This window comes from Leucoraja erinacea, chromosome 1 (assembly GCF_028641065.1).
Source record: "Leucoraja erinacea ecotype New England chromosome 1, Leri_hhj_1, whole genome shotgun sequence".
In the NCBI taxonomy this organism is placed as follows: domain Eukaryota; kingdom Metazoa; phylum Chordata; class Chondrichthyes; order Rajiformes; family Rajidae; genus Leucoraja; species Leucoraja erinaceus.
In genome coordinates, this window is record NC_073377.1 from 23,636,742 (window position 1) to 23,660,049 (window position 23,308).

The following is a 23,308-nucleotide window of genomic DNA, read 5'->3' on the forward strand; positions in this document are numbered from 1 at the left end:
AGACGCATGCAATCGCATGCAAGTGGGACAGGCCCTTTAATCCCTACTCTTTATTTCTTGTCTGCCAACCACTTATCTATCCATGTCAGCACTCTACCCCCAATACCATGTTCCCTAATTTTGCCCACTAATTTCCTATGTGGGACCTTATCAAATGCTTTCTGAAAGTCCAGGTACACATTACATCCACTGGCTCTCACTTGTCCATTTTCCTAGTTACATCTTCAAAAACTTCGAGAAGATTAGTCAAGCATGATTTCCCCTTCGTAAATCCATGCTGACTCGGACCGATCCTGTTACTGCTATCCAAATGTTTGGTTATCTCATCTTTTATAATTGACTCCAGCCCTTGTGGCTAAAGGGATCAGGGGGCATGGAGAGAAGGCAGGTACAGGATACTGAGTTGGATGATCAGCCATGATCATATTGAATGGCGGTGCAGGCTCGAAGGGCCAAATGGCCCACGCTTGCACCTATTTTCTATGTTTCTATCTTCCCCACCACCGATGTGAGGCTAACTGGTCTATAATTCCCTGTTTTCTCTCTCCCGCCTTTCTTAAAAAGTGGAATAACATTAGCTACCCTCCAATCCACAGGAACTGATCCTGAGTCTATAGAACATTGGAAAATTATCCCCAATGCATCCATGATATCTAGAGCCACTTTCTTAAGTACCCTTAAGCAGATACGATAGTGACATGAAAGAGTCTTTTGGAGAGGCACATGAATATGCAGGGAATGGAATAATATGTGTCATTTACAGGCAGAAGGAATTACTTTAATTCAACATGATTTTCCATACAGACATCATGGCCCAAAGGGCCTGTTACTGTACTGTACTTTACTAAGTTATATATGGCATCCTCACTTCTCATACAAGGTGACCCAGACTTTAGTAACAGAGGTGTAGTTAGCAGGTGATGCGTGAAGACAAGCTCCAAGCAATTGTTGATTTGTTCTCTGCAATGCATGAGAGGACGAGCCTAATACTCAATATCTACAAGACAAAAATCCTTTTTCAGTCTGTCCCTGCCGCAAAACACTACCCTGCAACAATCAAAGTTCATGGGAAAACCTTGGAAAACATGGACCTCTTCCTATATTACAGGAGCTATCTTTGGGTTACGATAGGTGACAATGATGCCTTCAATGTCCTAGTATAACAGTTCATTGATTGATGAAAAGGGTATTTGAAGATCAAAACCTCTAGGCATAAAACACACAGTCAACAGCGGTGATCCCCGCCTTCCAATATGCCTATGAGGCTTGGAGAGAAGACTAACTCCAGCAGGCATCTCAAGGCCATTGAAATGTTCATCAAATGATATCTCCAATCCTGTCTGAAGAGTCTGCAGATCCACATTGGCCTCATCAGTTGCTTCAGAATCTACTAAAGGGCCTGTCTCACTTACGCGACTTTCTCAGCGACTGCAGGCACCCATCATATTTTGTTAGAAAAATTGCCGAAAATGTTCAACATGGTGAAAATTCAGCGGCGACCAGAAGGACACTACGACTCTTTGGGTGATTATGAGACTACTCACGACCAGGCGACATGTCGCGGGGTGAAGCCTGTATGGTCGTGAGTAGTCGCCCAAAGAGTCGTACCTTGTTCTGATCGCCACTGGATTTTCAACATGTTGAAAATTTTCAGCGACCTGTAATGATCTATGACGGGGTGCCGGCAGTCGCCGAAAAAGTCGCGTAAGTGGGACAGGCCCTTCAGACAGAATCGAGGTGAGTCATTCTTGATCCTAAGAAGAAGGATCCTACTGAAATCATACAATGAAAGCCGAAGGCAGTGATGGAGCTATTTCAGTTCAAGAACCAATGAACATTGAAGGCATGCAATCTGACCAAAGCAGATAAGCAACAAAGAAAGTGCCTAATGGGTATGGATGGGCATCAATGGTGACATGTATAAGATTAGTTGGAAGGGCCTGTTCTGTAGTGTACCTATCTAAATCATTGATTTCTAAATTTCCCGCCCCACATGGTCCGAATAGGCAAGTAGTTTTTTTTGCTGTGTAACGTGGGATTGGAGATAACTAATAATGATCCTTTGCAGTGTTATAATAAAATCATCTGACTTCAAAGTCCGCATTTTTTAATGAATGTTCCCTGAAATTTCACTTTCAGAGTCTCAGTCATTCAGGGCGCTTCCATAGATAACTGCATCATTTACTCTTTCTCTACCCAATCTCCACCCACATTTCAGAAGATGTGGTTATTCAGTTGTTGAATGCATTAAAGGATGAAATTGATAGATCGTTAAGATTTTGATCTCCAAACAGCCTGTGCAATAACCCAAAAAAGCAATACTGAAGGCCGAAGATCAGCCTTCAAACTGCAGAGCCGCCTGGAAGAGCTATGGGGCCTACTCTTACCCCTTCCTCCTATTTCTTTGCACCCTCATGATCTTATCTTTGATTGGATTTGTGCGCCATCTCAATCAGAGAAACTTTATTTGAGGAATATTAGCGTTGCATAGGATTTCCAGCTATTCATGCACATTAGGTTTTGATTTATGACTGAAATGTTAAATGCTGTATATTTTAGTCTGTTTTCACATTGGCATTGAAGCCTCCGTGAAGTACACTGTCAATTCATATAATTTATTTTCTCCTCACTGCCTTTGCTAGCACATGCTTCGTCATCATATACATGAGATACAGCACCCTCCACAATGTTTGGGACGAAGACCCATCAATTATTTATTTGCCTCTGTACTCCACAATTTGAGATTTGTAATAGAAAAAAATCACATGTGGTTAAAGTGCACATTGTCAGATTTTAATAAAGGCCATTTTTATACATTTTGGTTTCACCATGTAAATATTACAGCTGTGTTTATACATAGTCCCCCAATTTCAGGGCACCATAATGTTTGGGACACAGCTATGTCATGTAAATGAAAGTAGTCATGTTTAGTATTTTGTTGCATATCCTTTGCATGAAATGACTGCTTGAAGTCTGTGATTCATGGACATCACCAGTTGCTGGGTGTCTTCGCTGGTGATGCTCTGCCAGGCCTGTATTGCAGCCATCTTTAGTTTATGCTTGTTTTGGGGGCTAATCCCCTTCAGTTTTCTCTTCAACATATAATTAGTAAGCTCACCAGTGCTCACTTTCTTCTTAGTGATGTTCCAAACAGTTGATTTTGGAAAACCTAAGGTTTGGCTGATGTCTCTAACAGTTTTATTCGTGTTTCTCAGTCTCATAATGGCTTCTTTGACTTTCATTGGCACAACTTTGGTCCTCAGCAATAAAACAGTTTCCAAATGTGATGGAAAGACTGGAGGAAAGACTTGGTGCTGAGAGCTCTCTTATCCCCACATTAAGGACACAATTAAACACACCTGAGCAATTACAAACGCCTGTGAAGCCATGTGTCCCAAGCATTATGGTGCCCTGAAACGGGGGGACTATGTATAAACACAGCTGTAATTTCTATATGGTGAAACCAAAATATTTAAAAATACCCTTTAATAAAATCTGACAATGTGCACTTAAACCACGTGTGAATTTTTTAAATTACATTTCTCAAATTGTGGAGTACAGAGGCAAATTAATAAATGATGGTTCTTTGTCCCAAACATTATGGAGGGCACTGTATACTGCAAATTCCTCAGGTCATTCAGGCTAACAAGAAATAAATTTAGTCACAATCCAGTTCATCCCAGCGAAAACTAAATGTTGAAATAATTCGCAGGAGTGGAGGCTTCTCCTGAAATAAAGTGGAACTGTGGATCAATGAGACCTACAAATGTCTAATCATGTTGGATAATTCTTACATGCTATGTGGTGCTTTCACTGGTATTTCATGAAATAAGGAAACAAAAGATAATCTCCTTCATCATTCCTGCTTTGAGTTGACTAATTTATTTGGATTAATGTACAGTTTCTTGTTTTCCCCACTCCCCACACATTGTACTTGTAAAATAGTTCAAAATTTGTACCTGAAATTATGCTGGTTTATACATTTCTTCACAATGGTGCAAATGGTGTCAAGAGATCTTTGTAAAAAGGCAAATGCAATGTGAAAATAAAAATCCACGTCATGTTCTTGCAAGAATTGCACCATAATAATCAGTCATAGTACCTTAAATAATAATAGTATTCATAGGAAGAGGCATCTTCTCCAAACAAAGGCATAAAGCCTTGAAGGAGGTGAGAGAATCTGGGGCTAAGACCTTTTTCATTCATTTGCTGTACTCCATAGTTTGAAGATTGTCATTGTTCACTCCAATAACCATCCTCGATTTTTTTTTTACAGCGATTAAGAATTTGTGTATCTTATTCAATGTTTTATTTTAAAAAACTCTAATTGCAATTCCAGTTCTGTATAAATGATGTTATTTTAAAATTCAAATTGTTCCTTTTGCATAACTATTGGAAACTACACAGTAGCTTAAAGAAAATATATTGTGTCATCTTCAGATGTTTTTCCTTTATTCGTTGTCCTTCTTTGATGGTAGATCTGAACCAGGTTGAAAGTGCACACTTAGAAGCAAATCTAATTTAAGCATTCAATGCTAATTTTTATTTGATACATATTCTTTCAGGATACGACCATAGCAAGCTTTGCCCAGTACATTTGGTTAACACATGTATTGGCTTAACATTTACTCATTATTGAGTGTTTGCATTGATAAACACTATAAATAGATTAATACTGAATATGTAAAGTCTGTTGAAAGGTCCACTGCCAGTGTCTAAGAAATTATATTTGATCAACTACAAATCTATATCTAATGTAGATCAAATCATCCACAAACTGCCCGTGTAAAATATGATCAATTCTCCAGTTAATGCAAGTGCAATTAACAGGCATTAATAATGTGGAAATTAAAACTACATTAAAGAGGAAATTGTTTCAGCATAGATGCTACGTGCTATGCCTTGTCATTATTTTGTAGTCACGGCGTAGCTTTGTAGGCATCTCCTGCCAGATATAATCGGCTAGGCCTAAATCATATAGAGTTGAAAGGGTTGACTGTTGTGCATTTATGCAAAGTGTACAATACATTGAGAAACAATGTGACTCCGTTTATTTATACCAGTGACTGATGAAATGTATGTACGCTATCACAAATGTTTTATCTCCATTACATCGCTACTTTTTAAGCCATCAAATGGTAGGGGTAGTAAATTCACAGTTATATGCCCTGAGAGTATTTACCTATGTTGGTGAGTACAGCTGTTCAACAAATACCACCAAATTCATGCAGAAAGCAGGCCTGTGTAATGTGCGGGTATTATACTGTTTCACTTGGCTGAATGTATGTTTGAATGTTTTTGCTAGCGACAGTTTAAGAAGGGGGATGGGGGAGGTCAGTCAAGATCGCTTGTGGTAAATAAATTAGATATTTCATTGTCCATCATTTTGGTAACCTGTGTGTTGGCTTTATACCTGCTTCTTAACTGGAGGACAATGATATTACTGCAAAGCAAAATTAAGTATATTATTGGACTAGTAAATCAGAAGCTGCACTTCATAGAGCAGCTAAATTGGTTTGCCATGAGCCTTGATTTTTACATTGAAATCCATTGCTGGTGATTGAAGTCAAATACATATGATCATAAGATTAATGACACATCGAATGTTTTGACATAGGTCAATGTTGAGACAGAAAACATTGCAACTTTTAAGAAGCAATAGCACAGGAAGATGAGAAGAGATGGGAACATGGGAGATTGATTCAAGCCTTTCACATGGTTCCACATGGTAAACAGTTAGTGTCCTTGAGATCCATGGAAAGTTGGCAAACCGGATCCAAAATGGGCCGGACAATGGAAGATTATTTTTGTTATTTGATTCCCTTACCTAGTGGTGTCCCACAAGGATCAGCGTTGGGACACTTGATATTTGTAATATACATGAATAAATTGGATGTGGATGTGAGAGGCATGGTCAGAAAGTTCGCAGATGACACAAAGATTGGTGGGGTTGATTGTGTGGAAAGTAGTCACAAGTCTGCAGAGTGATATCGATGTGCCTGTGAAATAGGATGATAAATGGCTGTTGGATTTTAATCCAGACAAATATGAGGTGATGTATTTTGGGATCATTAATGAAGCTAGGCCATACACCATGCATGGTAAGGTCTTGGGGAATATTGCAGAACAGAGAAACCTTGGTAACATGGTAACACAGACAGATGGGTTAGGGAGGCATACAGTATACTGGCCTTTACTTATCAGGGCATCAAATATAGAAATAGGGAATTTATGCTTCAACTTTATAAAATCTAGGTCAGAATGATTTCTTGATTAGTATGGGTGTTGGAGGTTATGGGGAAAAGGCAGGAGAATGGGGTTAGGAGGGAGAGATAGATCAGCCATGATCGAATGGTGGAGTAGACTTGATGGGCCGAATGGCATAATTCTGCTCCTATCACTTATGACCTAATGTAGCTGGCGCTCCACATGTAGTCTGGTCATGCCATTGAGGGTATGGTTGTGGTGCGGTGGTGAGTTTGCAGAGGAGATTCATCAAATGTTGCCTGGAGTAGAACAGTTCAGTTATGAAGAGAGACTTGAGAAGCTAGGCCTGTTCTCACTGGAGGTTAAGGGGGCAGGAGGGCGGGGGGTGTAAAATTATGAGATCATGTCTTAAACTTGGGTGAGACCATGTCTTACAAACTTGAGGAGTTGACGAAGTTGATTGATGAGGGCAGTGGATGTTGACTACATGGACATTATAAAACCATCCACTAAGGCCCCTCATGGCAGGCTGATCTAAAAGACTAAAGCACATACTATCCACAAAGACCTGGTCGATTGGATTCAAAATTGGCTTGGCCATAGAAGATAGAAGGAAATGGTGGAGTAGTGTTATTCTAATCGGAGATCTGTGACCAGTGGTGTTACCTGGGGATCATTCTGCTGCTTTTGATTTATGTATAAATCAGAGATATGGCAGTAAGAGTGTAATTCAGACAGGTGTGAGCTGTTGCACTTTAGGAGGTCAAATGTACGAAGAAAGTATACATAAAGGTCGGTACTCTGACAAGTATTGATATACAGAGAAATCCTGTGGTGCAAGTTCAAAGCTCCCTGAAAGTGGCAACATAATGGGGTGTAAGGTACACGTGAGGAATACTTGCCTTTATTAGTCAATGGATTGAATATAAAAGTTGACAAGTTAGGTTGCAGCATTTGGAATATTGTGTGCAGTTCGGGTCACCGCATTACAGAAAGGACATGGAGGCTTTGGACAGGGTGCAGAAGAGGTTTGAGAGAGAAGTTTGTTTTACACAGAGCGTAGTAGGTGCCTGGAATGCACTGCCGGGCAGGATTGAACCAAATGCATTAGCAACATTTACGAGACATTTTGATACGCAAAACAATAGCAACATTTAAGAAGTTCATACCCAGGCAGAGAATGGAGGGATATGGAGCAGGTGAACCAGTACATTACAGGGATAGGACTTTCAACCCACAATGCTTATTTCATGATCGGGCCGAAACCCTTCTTATTTCATGATGTATATTTAAACTGATTTGCAGATGACACCAATATTGCTGGGGTTGCAGGTGGTGTCAAAATGTACAGCAGGATATAGGTTAGCTGCAAGAATTGGTGGAGAAATGGTAGATCCAAGTAAGTATGAGGGTTTGCACTTTGGGAGGTCGAATGTAAGGAGAAATTATACAGTTAATGTCAAGACCCTTAGTAGCATTGATGTGCAGAGGGATTTTAGGATCCAAGTCCATAACTCCCTGAAAGTGACAACACAAGCAGATATTGGTAAATAAGGCATATTGTGTGCATGTTGGTTGGGTCATTGAGTATTAGAGTCAGGAATTCATGATGCAGCTTTATAGGATTTTGGTTAGGCTGAACTTGGAGTATTGTGTGCACATCTGGTCGCCTCATTACAGGAAGGATGTGGAGGTTCTGGAAAGGGTGCAGAGGGGGTTTAGCAGAATATTGCCTGGAATAGGGGGCATTAGCTACTGGAGAGGTTGGGCAGACATGCATTGTTTTCTCTGGAACGCCCAAGAAAGTGGAGCTGCTGCCAGGGGTGGTGGTTGAGGCAGATGCGTTAGTGGCATTTAAGAGATTTTGGATACCTAGAGAATTATGTATCAACAATTTATAAAATTATAAAAGGACGGGACAAGTTAGATGCAGGAAAATGTTCCCAATGTTGGGGGAGTCCAAAACCAAGGGCCACAGTCTAAGAAATCCAGGTTAGTCGGGATGTGGTGTTGGGTAAATTGAATGGATTAAAGCCCGATAAATCCCCAGGGCCAGATAGGCTGCATCCCAGAGTACTTAAGGAAGTAGCTCCAGAAATAGTGGATGCATTAGTAATAATGTTTCAAAACTCTTTAGATTCTGGAGTAGTTCCAGAGGATTGGCGGGTAGCAAACGTACCCCACTTTTTAAGAAGGGAGGGAGAGCGAAAACGGGGAATTACAGACCAGTTAGTCTAACATCGGTAGTGGGGAAACTGCTAGAGTCAGTTATTAAAGATGGGATATCAGCACATTTGGAAAGTGAAATCATTGGACAAAGTCAGCATGGATTTACAAAAGGTAAATCATGTCTGACGAATCTTATAGAATTTTTCGAGGATGTAACTAGTAGCGTGGATAGGGGAGAACCAGTGGATGTGGTGTATCTGGACTTCCAGAAGGCTTTCGACAAGGTCCCACATAAGAGATTAGTATGCAAACTTAAAGCACACGGCATTGGGGGTTCAGTATTGATGTGGATAAAGAACTGGCTGGCAAACAGGAAGCAAACAGTATGAGTAAACGGGTCCTTTTCACAATGGCAGGCAGTGACTAGCGGGGTATCGCAAGGCTCAGTGCTGGGACCCCAGCTATTTACAATATATATTAATGATCTGGATGAGGGAATTGAAGGCAATATCTCCAAGTTTGCGGATGACACTAAGCTGGGGGGCAGTGTTAGCTGTGAGGAAGATGCTAGGAGACTGCAAGGTGACTTGGATAGGCTGGGTGAGTGGGCAAATGTTTGGTAGATGCTGTATAATGTGGATAAATGTGAGGTTATCCATTTTGGTGGCAAAAACAGGAAAGCAGGCTATTACCTAAATGGTGGCCGATTGGGAAAGGGGGAGATGCAGCGAGACCTGGGTGTCATGGTACACCAGTCATTGAAGGTAGGCATGCAGGTGCAGCAGGCAGTAAAGAAAGCAAATGGTATGTTGGCTTTCATAGCAAAAGGATTTGAGTATAGGAGCAGGGAGGTTCTACTGCAGTTGTACAGGGTCTTGGTGAGACCACACCTGGAGTATTGCATGCAGTGTTGGTCTCCAAATCTGAGGAAGGACATTATTGCCATAGAGGGAGTGCAGAGAAGTTTCACCAGACTGATTCCTGGGATGTCAGGACTGTCTTATGAAGAAGAAGACTGGATAGACTTGGTTTATACTCTCTAGAATTTAGGAGATTGAGAGGGGATCTTATAGAAACTTACAAAATTCTTAAGGGGTTGGACAGGCTAGATGCAGGAAGATTGTTCCCGATGTTGGGGAAGTCCAGGACAAGGGGTCACAGCTTAAGGATAAGGGGGAAATCCTTTTAAATCCGAGATGAGAATAACTTTTTTCACACAGAGAGTGGTGAATCTCTGGAACTCTCTGCCACAGAGGGTAGTTGAGGCCAGTTCATTGGCTATATTTAAGAGGGAGTTAGATGTGGCCCTTGTGGCTAAGGGGATCAGAGGGTATGGAGAGAAGGCAGGTACGGGATACTGAGTTGGATGATCAGCCATGATCATATTGAATGGCGGTGCAGGCTCAAAGGGCCGAATGGCCTAATCCTGCACCTAATTTCTATGTTTATATGTTAATATAGGGGAGGCCATTTAAAACTGAGATGAGAAAAAACTTTTTCACCCAGAGAGTTGTGAATTTGTGGAATTCTCTGCCACAGAAGGCAGTGGAGGCCAATTCACTGGATGCATTTAAAAGAGAGATAGATAGAACTCTTGAGGCTAGCGGAATCAAGGGGTATGGGGAGAAGGCAGGCATGAGTTACTGATTGTAGATGATCAGCCATGATCACAATGAATGGCATTGCTTGCTCGAAGGGCCGAATGGCCTCCTCAAAGACCTATTTTCTATGTTTCTATGGAATTGAGGAATATGAGTTACGTGCAAGCAGATAACGTTGTGAGCTGAAGGGTCTGTTCCTGTACTGTACTATTTAGGGTTAGAGGGAAGAGATTTGGAGAGGATCAACTTCACTAAGTAGTTGGAATGCTCTGCCTCAGAAAATTATTAAAGCTGGGTTTCGTGCAGCATTTTAGACTTGTCTAAATGAGCACTTGAATAGCCCATGCATTGGAGGATGTGAAGGACAAAGTGCAAGGAGATGGGATTAATATGGAAAGGTGCCCATTAGTCAGTTGGTCTTAGTTGTCTGTGTCGATGCTGTACAGTTAAATGTCTCAATTTTATTTATATTAAAAAAAACCATAGATAACCCAAAATTAAACCGGCTTTATAGTTGGAACTAAATGTTTTGTTTTGTGGCCTTTTATGCTGCCAAATTCTACATGTAATATGATACTATAAGATTACATGATACTGAGTATTCAGCATTTACCGCTCAACCAAACTCAACGTCTAGAGCCAAATTGTTAAATATTTGATGCCAAATGAAATTCCTTGAAAATAACAGAAATAAGTATTTTTTAAAAGAAGCCTCAAAATGTTCCTTTCCACTGAATTTATTGACATCTAAAGGGTGATGAAAAACCAATGCTGCAAGATTGGTGGTACTTCAGACCTGATTTGATAAAAGACTACTACTAGTGGGATCCATGGGTAGGAATTGTTGACAGATTTCACTGCACTTGACAGGCTACATCTGTCGACTTAAATTTTTCACCAGTATGTCTGCTTCACAAAAAAAAAGGTTGTTCCGTCTTCCAAACTGTCATGAATGCAGGAAGCGAAAATGGGATACTGTGAGGGAATCTCAGCAGGGGAACTCTTAACAAATGAGAGACAGATATTGACAGACAGTCTGCAGTTTTGGTGATGAATGTATTTCATTGCTGCTCAAGGTCACTTGATGCTCAAAGCATTTGCTCAGCATCAAAACATAATCAGCTTTTTAATATGATAGTGGGCACAAAAATTAACTACGAGTCTCTCCTCCCCCCCCAATAAAATATTTTCTTTGGAGGAAATAAGCACTTTTTCCCTTTAGCTTAACTGAATCCTTTTTTTAAATTGCTGAAATATTTGTATGGCTGCTGGAAAATTTTCTTTCCAAATTTCTTGAAGCAGCTGACTCCTGCCTGGAAAATAAAATAAACTGGGCAATCTTCCGATACCATGCCTAAGTGACCATACAAAATAGACATCGATTATCAGGAGCAACAAAGAAGCTGCTGGAGGAACTCAGCAGGTCGTGCAGCATCTGTGGCGGGGGAGGGGTGCGAGGGGGCAGAATAGTCGGTGGTTTAGCTCGTGATCCTACATCAGGACTGAGAGTGAAGAGGGAAGATAAGTCACCATAAAGAGGAGAAGGGGAGGGGTGAGACAGGAATGATAGGTGGACCAATGAGTGAAGAATGATGGGGAGAGGGGGTCAGGCGAAAGAGGGAGAGTGGTAGACACTTATTATTTATTTTTATTTGGGAAAGCTCTTCAAGGGTAGGCTAAATGTCAGGTGGGTGATAGGTGGAAGCAGATAAAAGGGAAATGGAGGTGGAGGAGCCTAAAGAGGTGAAGGGGAGGGGTGAGAGAGAGGCGGGTGAAGGTGCGGACAGAAGCTGGGAGGTGATCAGCGAGATACAAAACTACAGGGGATGGAATCTGCTAAATAAGAAAGGAGATAATGGGACCAATTAAGGAAGAAATGATGAGGAGATGGAACCAGATTGTGGATGGAATATGGTGGATACAGTGCGTGGGTGAGAGGTGGATGGAACCAAGAAGGGGCAGGGAGACGACAAAATAGACAAAACTGGGAGGATCGGAGGTGGATCAGAAAGAGACAGAGAGGGGAACACAAGAAGTGAAATTGGAATATTTATTCCAGCTATACTTTCTCCACTCTCAGTCCTTAAGCAGTCTCAACCCAAAACATCAGCGATTCCTTTCACCCCCCCCCACAAAAATGCTACTCGACCCGGCAGTTTGTTTTTTTGTTCTCTAAATTCCATCATCTGTAGTCTCCCAGGTCTCCATTGATCATCAAGAAATCGTCTTTTTGGATTGAGGATGACTGCAGTTTTGCGGGTTCTGGGGGCATTGATAAAACGTTGGGACCCTGGAAAACATCGTTGCTAATTTTGCCTCTCCACAATCATACTGTTTGTAAATTGTCACAAAATAATGATCGATGATAGAAGTCCTTTTATTTTTGTGTCCTGAGACAATTATCACATGACAGTTAAGAGCAAAGCCAAAACCCTGCTGGTGCACGAGATTAGTCTATTTTTCAACTACTAATTTAAATAGCACTACGTCAGTTTCTATTTTTGCCATTTCCACTCAAAAGTCACACAGCATCTTGACTTGGAAATATATTGCTGTGCTTTTATCAAGTGGAATGCACTGCGTCTACAATGTGAAAGGTATGAATGTTTAAAGGGTGGATGGAATGTAAATCATGCAGACTGCTTTGGTCCTGTATGATGTTGAGCTTTGACAATGTCATTGCAGTTAACGTGAACAAGCAAACGAAGAGTATTCCATTATGCTTCTACTTTGTGCCTCTTTGATGGAAAGATATTGGTGTGCCAGCAGGAAAGTTGGCCTAATGAATCCTGTTCATTGCTGATCAACTAAAGTTGCTATTGGGGATTTGGGAATACTAATGCCATCAAATAGATTTTCCCTTGTTAGAGACAAGTTTAGGTTTATTATTGCCATGTGTACTGAGGCACAGTGAAAAGCTTTGTTTTGCATCCTATCCAAACAGATCAGATATACCACACACTAAAACAATCTACTCAAATTCAAGATAGAGCAAAGGAGAAGAAACTGTTTACAGAATATAGTTCTCAGCAATGTAGTGCATCAATTCCATAGACAACGTTCAATATCCACGATAGAGCTGAATCGTACCCTAAGGGGACAGTACCCTAAGGGGACCAGACAAGAAAGTGGAGCTGAGACCTTGATCAGATTGTAATAGATGAAATAAACATATTACATCTGTTTCCGTTTCCAATATGTTTGAATTGCTATGGAATGAGTTATTATTTAATATTTAGATTATCTGGAAATTAAGCTGAAACACAATTAAATCTCATTCTTTAAAGTAAGACTAATTTGTACACGTTTATATAGCATTTTCAATATATTTTTATATACTTGTTTCCTGTATGAACATTTTTTAGAGTGTCAAAGTCACATATCTCAGCACTTTTTAAAATCTATTTTCTCCCTGACAGACCATTCATGGCCATAGTGGGCCAATAACTGCAGTATCCTTTGCTCCTGATGGACGATATCTAGCCACATATTCTAATGCTGATAGCCACATCTCTTTCTGGCAGGTATGTCAACACTTTATCTTTTGTTTGTACATGTTTTGCATGAACAGTGAGAATATCTTTAGTTAAAGCAAGAGGATAACCAGGTAGGTGATGCTCTAAACAATTTATTTAGAGGGAGGAGTATAGAAATTGCCTTGTTACCTTTTAATGGTTATAAGGGACATCCTAATACTATTTGTGAAAATCCCATGAAGATTAAGATCCTCAATTGTGAGCCTCACACAACAACATTAGCAAGTTGGACACGAAGTGCTGGAGTAACTCATGCAGCATCCCTGGAGAACATGGAGAGCTGACATTTCAGGTCGAGACCCTTCTCAGATTCAGAGCTATCAGCCAGACCCAGACTCTTGCGTCACAAACTCAAAATCCTAACAATGGACCCATTTCAGAAACTGCTGTATCTTGCCCTTGAAGAGTTGGCACTTTGGTGGATGAAATATAATGACCACAATTACATGAACTTTAGTCTTGTAATTCATAAGTCTCATGAAGAAATTCACTGCAGGTTGTTTTACTGATCCGTTTAGAGCAGCTTGGTACTATGATAGATCCATGAACAGTGCTGAATTTGCTATTTCATTTGGCCTCTGCATTTCTGCTGATAGATTGGGCTCAACTAATGCCCCTGTGCAGATGAATAGTAATAACATCCCAAAGATTTAATTCCTGATTCATATAAATCCAGGAGAGAGCTTGTTTAATAAATCATATGTCTAATTAAAAATTGTACTTTTAAATTGAGATTCTTTTCCAAACATTCCAATTCCCAGCTGTGATCATTACTGAGATTTCAACATAAAATTTACACCTTCTTTCAGCTTGTCGTTAATCGATCAGACAGTCACTTCTCATCACTTGTCCTTGTTCATCACCTCATTGTCTGGGCCAACAAATGAAGCTGGGAAATGTTGATGGCCTCACAATGCAGATGATTTAATAAGACATAAAACTTAAGATCACATTCTCAGAATTAATTACAACAATTAAATAATAAGTCACATTTTAAATTGGGGTGAATGCTGGTTAGATAATTTCCTCATTTTGCTTGACAATCAGACCCGAATCTGCTTTTTTTGCCCTTCTCTAATTGTTCACTATATTAATCTTTGGATGTGTTTATGAAGGCATCAAGAGTTTCTTTACTCTTGTGTAAAACAGATCCCATGCATTTGAAATGTGACCTCGGGCTATGTTCTGTTCCATTATTAATATTAAAAAGAACACGGTAGCATTAGTCATCTTAAAACGTTGATGACTCCACGTGAATTAAAACAATTCTGAAAATGTAATTGATGTATTTCATCTGCTCCCAGAGAACATCATTGTGATCCTGGAGATATCGAAGATGAAAGTTTCTCCTAAACCTCTAGAAACCCCACTTTTAATCTAGAGATGATTATTACTCTTCTTGCTATTCAATTTTGGAAGGTTGTGCACGAGTTTAATTTTTTTAATTTCATGCTTGTTTACATTGCTCTTGCTCTCCCACATCAGTTAGCATTTAAACAAGGCTGCAGTCTGTTGAGCTCAGCCTCACATTAGTACGAATAAAAATTCCCTTACATTCCACATTAACATTAAGCTAATTTCTCATGGCTAAAAATATCACATGGTACTACTTTGAAAATGAGATGCTTTCAAGTCGTGTAGTTTATTGTGAAAGGCACACGTATGGTGATATGCAGGTACAGTGATAATCACACAGCAGCATCCCATGCACATAGAAAAGTACAAGAAAGATAGAAGCAAAAAGGACAATTGTAGTACCAGGGCTCTCACTTAACTTTTCCCCCTGTTGCCAGCCGGGCAATCTCGGCAGCTTTTTAGATTGCCAAATGACAGTTTAAGCGGTCATTTAAGATGGCGTGCATGACGCATGCGATAATGTGCTCGGACGAAGTGCGTAGTTACCAGTCTGAATTATTGTCAATGAAGCATTCACATATTATTTCTGCTTCAAATAAAGTCGCAAACTAAACTTATTCACCAGTCAAGACATGATATATACCACAATGACATGCAGCAAAATTATAATACAGTATCTCAACTCTTTTTCCAAGTTGCAATTAAAACAATTTCTATTATCTCTTTCCACTTCCAAACAAAAATCTGGTTGGATTATTCAGCGTATGATCAACCTCGGTGAGATCATGCGCAGGCTTGGCGATCGCTTCACACAACACCTCCACTCAGTTCGCAATAACCAACCTGATCTCCCAGTGGCTCAGCACTTCAACTCCCCCTCCCATTCCAAGTCTGACCTTTCTGTACTGGGCCTCCTCCATGGCCAGAGTGAGGCCCACCGAAAATTGGAGGAACAGCACCTCATATTGTGCTTGGGTAGTTTACACCCCAGCGGTATGAACATTGACCTCCAATTTCAAGTAGTCCCTGCTTTCTCCTCAGCTTCCCAGATCTCCCTCAGCCCACTGTCTCTGCCTCTTCCTTTTTTCCCCCCCCCCCCCCACCCCTGCACCCTCACATCAGTCTGAAGAAGGGTCTCGACCCGAAACGTTGCTTATTTCATTCGCTCCATAGAAGCTGAGTTTCTCCAACATTTTCATCTACCCATTCACACAAGTTCTGTTATCCCACTTTCCTCACCCACTCCCTGCACATTAGGGGCAATTTTACAGAGACAAGTTAACCTACAAAGCCAATGCGTCTTTGGGATGTGGGAGGAAACCCACAAACTTGCAGGGAGAATTTGCAAATTCACCACAGACAGTGCCCGAGAACAGGATCGAACACAGATCTCTGGCGTGTGAGGTACCAAGTCCACCAGCTGTGCCACCATATTTTATTTTCCAACACACAAAAAATTATACGTTGACAACTTTGGTTACTAAAAAAAAAGAAACTATCCATTTTCAGTCTTAAATCTGTAAGTGAAGCTATGTTCCCCTTTACAGCTATTGTATGTTTTAATTCAGTTCAAGACTAGGGGGCAGTACATTGGCCATAAATTTGCTGCCTAAAATTGCCAGAGACCAGGAATTGATCCTGAATATGGGTGCTGTCTGTATGGAGTTTTGTTTTCTCCTTTATAACATTGTTTACAGAGTACTATGTTTACATATTCTGTTTGGCTGCTGCAAGTAAGGATTTCATTGTTCTAACTGGGACGTGAGAGAATAAAACACTCTTGACTCTTGACTTACGTCGCTAATGTATGGGGTAGAACTAGTGTACGGGTGATCGGTGGTCGGCGTGGACTCGGTGGGCCGAAGGTCCTGTTTCCATGCTGTATCTTTAAATTAAACTAAAAACACTAAAACCAGAGGAAATCTAAAGAGAGGTCTCTACCCGAAACGTCACCCAATTTCTTCTATCCAGAGATGCTGGCTGTTCCATGGAGTTCCCCCGCATAATTAAAGCATGGAATAGTCTTCACCCTACCATAGGTACCCAACCAGACCCAACTGAATTTAAGGTGGCTCTTTTTCCCAAGAACCCTTTTTTGCTTAAGTCCAAGTCAAGAGTCAAGAGAGTTTTATTGTCATGTGTCCCAGATAGGGCAATGAAATTCTTGCTTGCTGCAGCACAACAGAATATGTAAACATAATCCAGAACGGGAGATAAAAGTTCACTGTGTCTATATATCATAGACCATATATATACACAATAAATAAACAGATAAAATGCAATAGGCTGTTATTTTTCAGAGTTTGTAGTTTGGTGGTGATGGGTCCACCTGTTTAAATTCCATTTGGAATATTTTTGGAGGGCCAGGAAACCAAGAAGCAAGAGTTACTCCAGGGAGTTACTCCAGCTCCAGGGAGTGATTCTGCGTTGGTTTTCAGAGGTCGCGGTGAGGCGGCAACCGGACAGCAATGGCGGTCAGATCTCCCACAATGCAAAGGGAGGGAGAAAGTGGCCGACGCGAACCAGTTGCCGTGGCAGTGCACATGTGCTGGGCGGCACATGCGCACAACCACGACTGATGATGTGCTGGCCGTGGTTGTGCGCATGTGCAGGGGGATGATGTGCAGGCTGTGGCAGTGTGCATGTGTAAGGTGGCCTGCCGTGCTGTGCTGTGCCGAGCGGAGAGCCGAGAGCCGGACATGGATGGCGGGCGGAGACGGAGAGTGACAGAGAGAGAGAGGGCCCGCTCAGGATTAAATGATAGGTGTCCCGGGTGCTTGCCAAGCCAGGCAAAATGGCATGGCTTTTAGGTTGCCCTTTTAGGATTGTAGATTGCCATTGGCACCCGGGCAACTGCTAATTTCGAGCCCTGAGTGTTTGAATGATGTTTGGCTTTCTGGGAATTGAACCATGAGATTTGTCTCTTTTAAGAGTAGCAAATAATGTAGAAGAATTTGAGGATGACTTAAATGGAATGAATGGGTGATTGGAACATACTAATTTCTCAGCCTGCACTTTTTTTTTGATACATATTGCATAAGTTCTGATGACATCCAAACAAAAAACTTTCCAACCGGAATCACAGGCTATATTTAAGAGGGAGTTAGATGTGGCCCTTGTGGCTAAGGGGATCAGGGGGTATGGAAAGAAGGCAGGTACAGGATACTGAGTTGGATGTTCAGCCATGATCATATTGAATGGCGGTGCAGGCTCGAAGGGCCGAATGGCCTACTCCTGCACCTAATTTCTAAGTTTCTATGTTTCTATGAATAATCAGGAATAAAAAGCTTTAGTTGTAGGGAATTTTCTCTGGAAATAAGTTATTTTCCATCTGCTTCTTGCTGGAAAACCATTCGGCATGGTTTATTAATATCAATTTGGCTTGCTGTGCGTATTTTTTATTCAATAATATTTTAATTTTACAGATGAACACTTCTCTGTTGGGAAGCATTGGTATGCTGAACTCAGCCCCTCAACTTCGATGTATGAAAACCTACCAGGTGCCTCCTGTTCATCCTGCTTCTCCAGGTTCTCAGAATGCATTGAAACTGGCACGTCTTATCTGGACCTCGAACCGCAATGTCATCCTCATGGCACACGATGGGAAAGAGCATCGGTTTATGGTTTGAAGCCACCACTGTAATCACGTGAAATAATAAACAAGTAAAAAATGTGTGGTGTTGTTTGCAATGCTGGTTAATGTTTACATTAAATTACTTATGTGTAGATTTGTTTTCATGAAGTTTATATTTTGCAATGTGAATTTTCAATTTTGCAATGTGGATTTTTGTGAACAGGTGAATTAGCTGCCCAATATTTGCACCCTGCTATTCTTTGTATATCCCAGTCATCAATGATTTAAGAATCATTTCTTTTAGGTTTGCACATCATTTCCTCCCTTTTGTAAATCTAAGATCAATCTACTACAGCAGAAGTTAAATGCATCCCATACACCTGATTAAAACTTGAGCTTTCCTCAAGGGGCAAGTAAAGTGAGGGCCGAAGAAGATAAGAACTAAAGTTAGGAAGTTGGATTTTATCTCTAAATGTAACTTGAGCAAAGACATGGGAAAGACACTTTTGTTAGAAATGAGCAAGCTTTCAAGGCAGTTCATGTTGATGATTGAGCACAATATGTTACTGGTAAATTCTATTTTATTTTCTGGAGATGGGAAAAACAATGCAACGACAAGGGTAATTATGTTTTAAAAAAATCAAATGTATACTTACATTAACTCAATTAAATCCTAATCTTACAAATTGTAAATTATAGAATGCAAACCATTTCTACATCACTGGATTCGATTCCGAAGACCTAATAAGGAAATTAAAACATTTTTATTTTATTTTATTTTTATTTTACAAATACCATTGATCTTTTTGGATGAAAGCAGACTGTTAAAGTTACAGGTAGTCAAATGTGAATGTCTTTTATGGCAAGAGTTCAGTAGGTTATTTTTCGAATGTGTAGACCCTAAGGTGAAATTGCTAGTCAAGTAAGGTTGAAATTATTTCAGTCCTTCTTTGCATTCTTGCAATTTGATATGTTTGACAAACATGGTGACCTGACCAAGAAACATAGAAAAATAGGTGCAGGAGTAGGCCATTCAGCCCTTCGAGCCAGCACTGCCATTCAATATGATCTTGGGTGATCATCTAAAATCAGTACCCCGTTACTACTTTTTCCCCATATCCCTTGACTCCTTTAGCCCCAAGAGCTAAGAGCTGACAAGCTGTGGGCCATTTACTATTAATATTTGCTTATAAGCAGCAAAATCTTAGCTATATATATTTTAGTGTTGTGTCCCAGATACCTGGAGATCTTAAACTTTGACTGTCGCCAACCTCTACCTGAGGTTTCAGCAAAAAATAAACGGGGTGTCTTCCTTCGGCAAAGAAGGTTCGCTCCATCAATTATAAATTTAAAAAAATGTGCTTGTGTAAATTTCGCAGTGGCATGGCTTGAAAAGGTACAACAGTCTCCTATTTTTCAGTCACCCAGATAACTGAAAAACAAGTAGAAAAGTCAGGGGGATTGAAAGGTATAATTTGTACAAATTTAACCTCCAAGGACAGTGTCTTTTTGCCCACAGTTTAGGAGGATAATGGGCTGGATAAAAATACAATACGTTGTTGCAAAAACTCCATAAAAACATAACACTTTTCTCTTAAATTGACATCATCAATAAACATATCTGGGTTACCCTCCAATGCATGTTTCTTAGGCAATTCTACGCATCGGATATAAAGGCTTTCCTGATAATCTATGTTAATGCAGTGGATGCACCAAGATGATAATAACGTTTACATCTATAAGTATTTTAGGAGTAAAATCAAATGGCCACTCAAACCATCAGTATAGTAATGGAACAGAAATAATGGTGACTGGCTTGAACAATTACCACATAATACAACGTACGGGTGAAAACCGCATTAGGAGAATTTTGCTTTGTTTCTCTTTACTTTTTTAAAAATCCTTATGTTAATTGTAATTTTTGCTGAGTGTGTACATTTTTGAGGAAGCAAAATTCTATTAAGATGTCTCTGAAATTGATTGTGAGTTGTCTTGTATAAGCGCTACATGTTTACTGTTGCTTTGCTATGAGACTGGTGCCGATATGCATTTGTGCTGTGCTGTGCTGATCTGCAGTACACTGACCATCTTAAGTCAATTTACATTGATTGAATGTTTCTATTGTCTGCGTGCAATCGCAGGGGTGCAAAGCCAGAGTTGGGATCCGCTTTGACTTTTACTCATCCAGGTGTTCCCAAATGCCCCAAACCCAGTAGCATAGTTAATTCCAGTTATTGTGTGTGTGCTGATGAATAGACCAAACTGAATTAAAGATTCCAGTCGATGTGAATTCACCATGAGTCAAGATTCTGTATCAAAATAATTACATTTATTTTAAAGTTGAAGTTTCTCCAACTGAATTTGGTGGAATTATATCATTTCCATTTCTCCCTATGCTTGATGACTTGTAACTTCTGAAGTTGTAGGGTCCTGAATTAAAACAACTTTCCTCAAGCATAGTATTACTGCCAACCACTATTTAGTCATGCTCTTCAAATTCATGCAAGGTCTCTTCCAATATCAATACACAATTATTACCAGATCACAATTAAAGGTAAAAATATCAGTATTACACTTAGTTCTCACTGGACAATATCATGTGTGTAACATGCATTGTTATTTTATGTTTTAAATTATCTGTCCAAAACTCTAGAATTTCTTGCACTCGAATGTGACATAATTGTTATATTTATCTTGATTTTGGTGTTTGTTCCAAGAACATGAGAATGACAACAGCAGTCATCATGTTTCTTACATATATTACATTTTTCACCGGCTTCCATGCCGAGCTCAAAGAGCTGTCCACTTATTTCCATTCCTGTTTCTTTTTAATTAATATTCATACCATTTCATTTCCAAGGGTGATTTGATATATATATACAAAACTGTTTCCCCTCGGGCATTTTATTCACTGATCAACCTCCAAGGTTTCACTGAAAACTGTCCATACCCCTGTACATATTCCATGATTACCTTAGATAGACATAAAAAGCTGGAGTAACTCAGCGGGACAGGCAGCATCTCTGGAGAGAAGGAATGGGTGACGTTTCGGGTCGAGACCCTTGAAGAGATGCTGCCTGTCCGGCTGCGTTACTCCAGGTTTTTTGTGTCTACCTTTGGTTTAAACCAGCATTTGCAGTTCTTTCTTACACCACGATTACCTTAAATGTATTCCATGTGTATTGTAATGTAAGATTTAAGAAGAGAAAGGAAATGATATCAGGACATTCGGTAAGCAATATGCATTGTCTGACAACAGAGATATTGCACATTAAATGCTGCCAAACTGAATTTCTAGTTCCTCCAAACTGTTGGTTCTAATGGAAATTGTCCTTATAATTATATGCCATGGAAATAGATCACACCAAAGGGAATAATACACGGTCAAATTGCATGTAAGGCAATATTCTAATGGACTTCATAGTATTCCCACCTATCAATATAGTATACTCTTGCATTGAGGAAACCCACACAATTCAATGACACTCCTAAATTCTGTTAATAATATTCATAGTGTAAACTATTAGGTAAACCTAAAGAAGAAAATTGTTTTTTTATATCCATTTGCTTTCCACTGCTTCAGATTACATAGCCAAACCTGGCAATAAAATTAATTTCTGGAAAAGCATGAAGTTGAATGTCAGATAATTAAGAATCTAGCGATGGACAACTCAATATTGTAGCTTCTGGGGTCAACAATGCAGCTTGGAGGTTTTGTGTAATTTTGAGTAAAATGCAGCCAGATTCACCGACCAAACATTGTGCTTTAGTTTCATCCAGATTGATTCAGTACAGAATTATGGTTTCCAGTTTTGGTGAATGTGCTGCAAAACTCTTATTGTTAATTTCATGCATTCCACAATTTAGTTCACTCCATATCTGGATCGGTCAATATGGAATCATCTGTCTACGGCTTTTCTCCTCATTTGGTGGTAAAACAAATTAAGCGATATTTGAAAAATTCAACTAAGCAGCTGTATATGACTGTGTTTGCTATGTAAAGTAATTACTTTGCAACATATCCTAACATGTAGTTTTTTGTTTCTGTAACAACAGCCATGTGTCTAATTAAAATAAAATTATAGTTCAATAAGCAACTCCTGTGAATTTTCTTACATACCAATGAGAGATTTAAGATATCACTATTTTCTGTCGATGTTGTGCTGGCTGGCGTGTCTTCAATCACACATAGTTTCTCAGGCAACTTTGTGGGTGAATGCAGTGCCTGTGATGGAACTGATCAATACGGACCTAGAAGATCACAAGTTAATCCCCAGACGATTCAACCTTCTTTTGATTGTCTGCCTAAAAGAAAAAGAAGAAAGGAATTGATATAGCAGGATCTTTCATGCTTTACTTTCGATGTCTCTTGGCCCTCAAGATAACCTGGTCAAGCCTGGCAAACTTATGACCTTAAAGAAAGCTTGAACATGAAATCAGAGGGTTATAGCGGTAGGAGAGTCATCAGTTAGGAGACAGACACAAGGTTCTGTGATAGAAATGAGACTCCAGGATGGTGTGTTGCCTCCCTGGTGGCAAGGTCCAAGGATGCCTCGGAGCAGCTGCAGAGCATTCTCAAGAGGGAGCGTGAGCGGGCGGATATCACATATGTTAACACAAATGACATAGGTAGGAAAAGGGAGGTGATTTTGACAAATTGAGTGAATATATCACTATTTGGCAGAACCAGGATATTGTGGATTAAGGTGAAGTTATCCACTTAAGTAAAAATGCAGAGTATTACTGGTGATTGGGGAAATATTCATGTACTACAAAAGTTGGATGGGAACGTTCAGTAGCTGGGGATGGGTTAATTGAATCCTGAAATTGGTAATCAAGGAGATGGCTGTACCAAAATCACTGAG

At 40.0% G+C, this 23,308-nt stretch overlaps 1 protein-coding gene across 3 annotated transcripts in view; it reads left to right on the top strand.

The window, feature by feature from the left end:
* Window positions 1-22,538, top strand: part of LOC129714210 (WD repeat-containing protein 7) — a 546,583-nt gene extending 524,045 nt beyond the window's left edge. For all 3 annotated transcript variants that reach the window (XM_055663773.1, XM_055663850.1, XM_055663908.1), the window contains 2 exons: window positions 13,397-13,501; window positions 18,295-22,538. In XM_055663773.1, the coding sequence (XP_055519748.1) occupies window positions 13,397-13,501; window positions 18,295-18,498 (309 nt within the window). In that variant the 3' untranslated portion in view covers window positions 18,499-22,538. The remainder of the gene's footprint in view (window positions 1-13,396; window positions 13,502-18,294) is intronic.
* The last annotated feature ends 770 nt before the right edge of the window (window positions 22,539-23,308 follow it).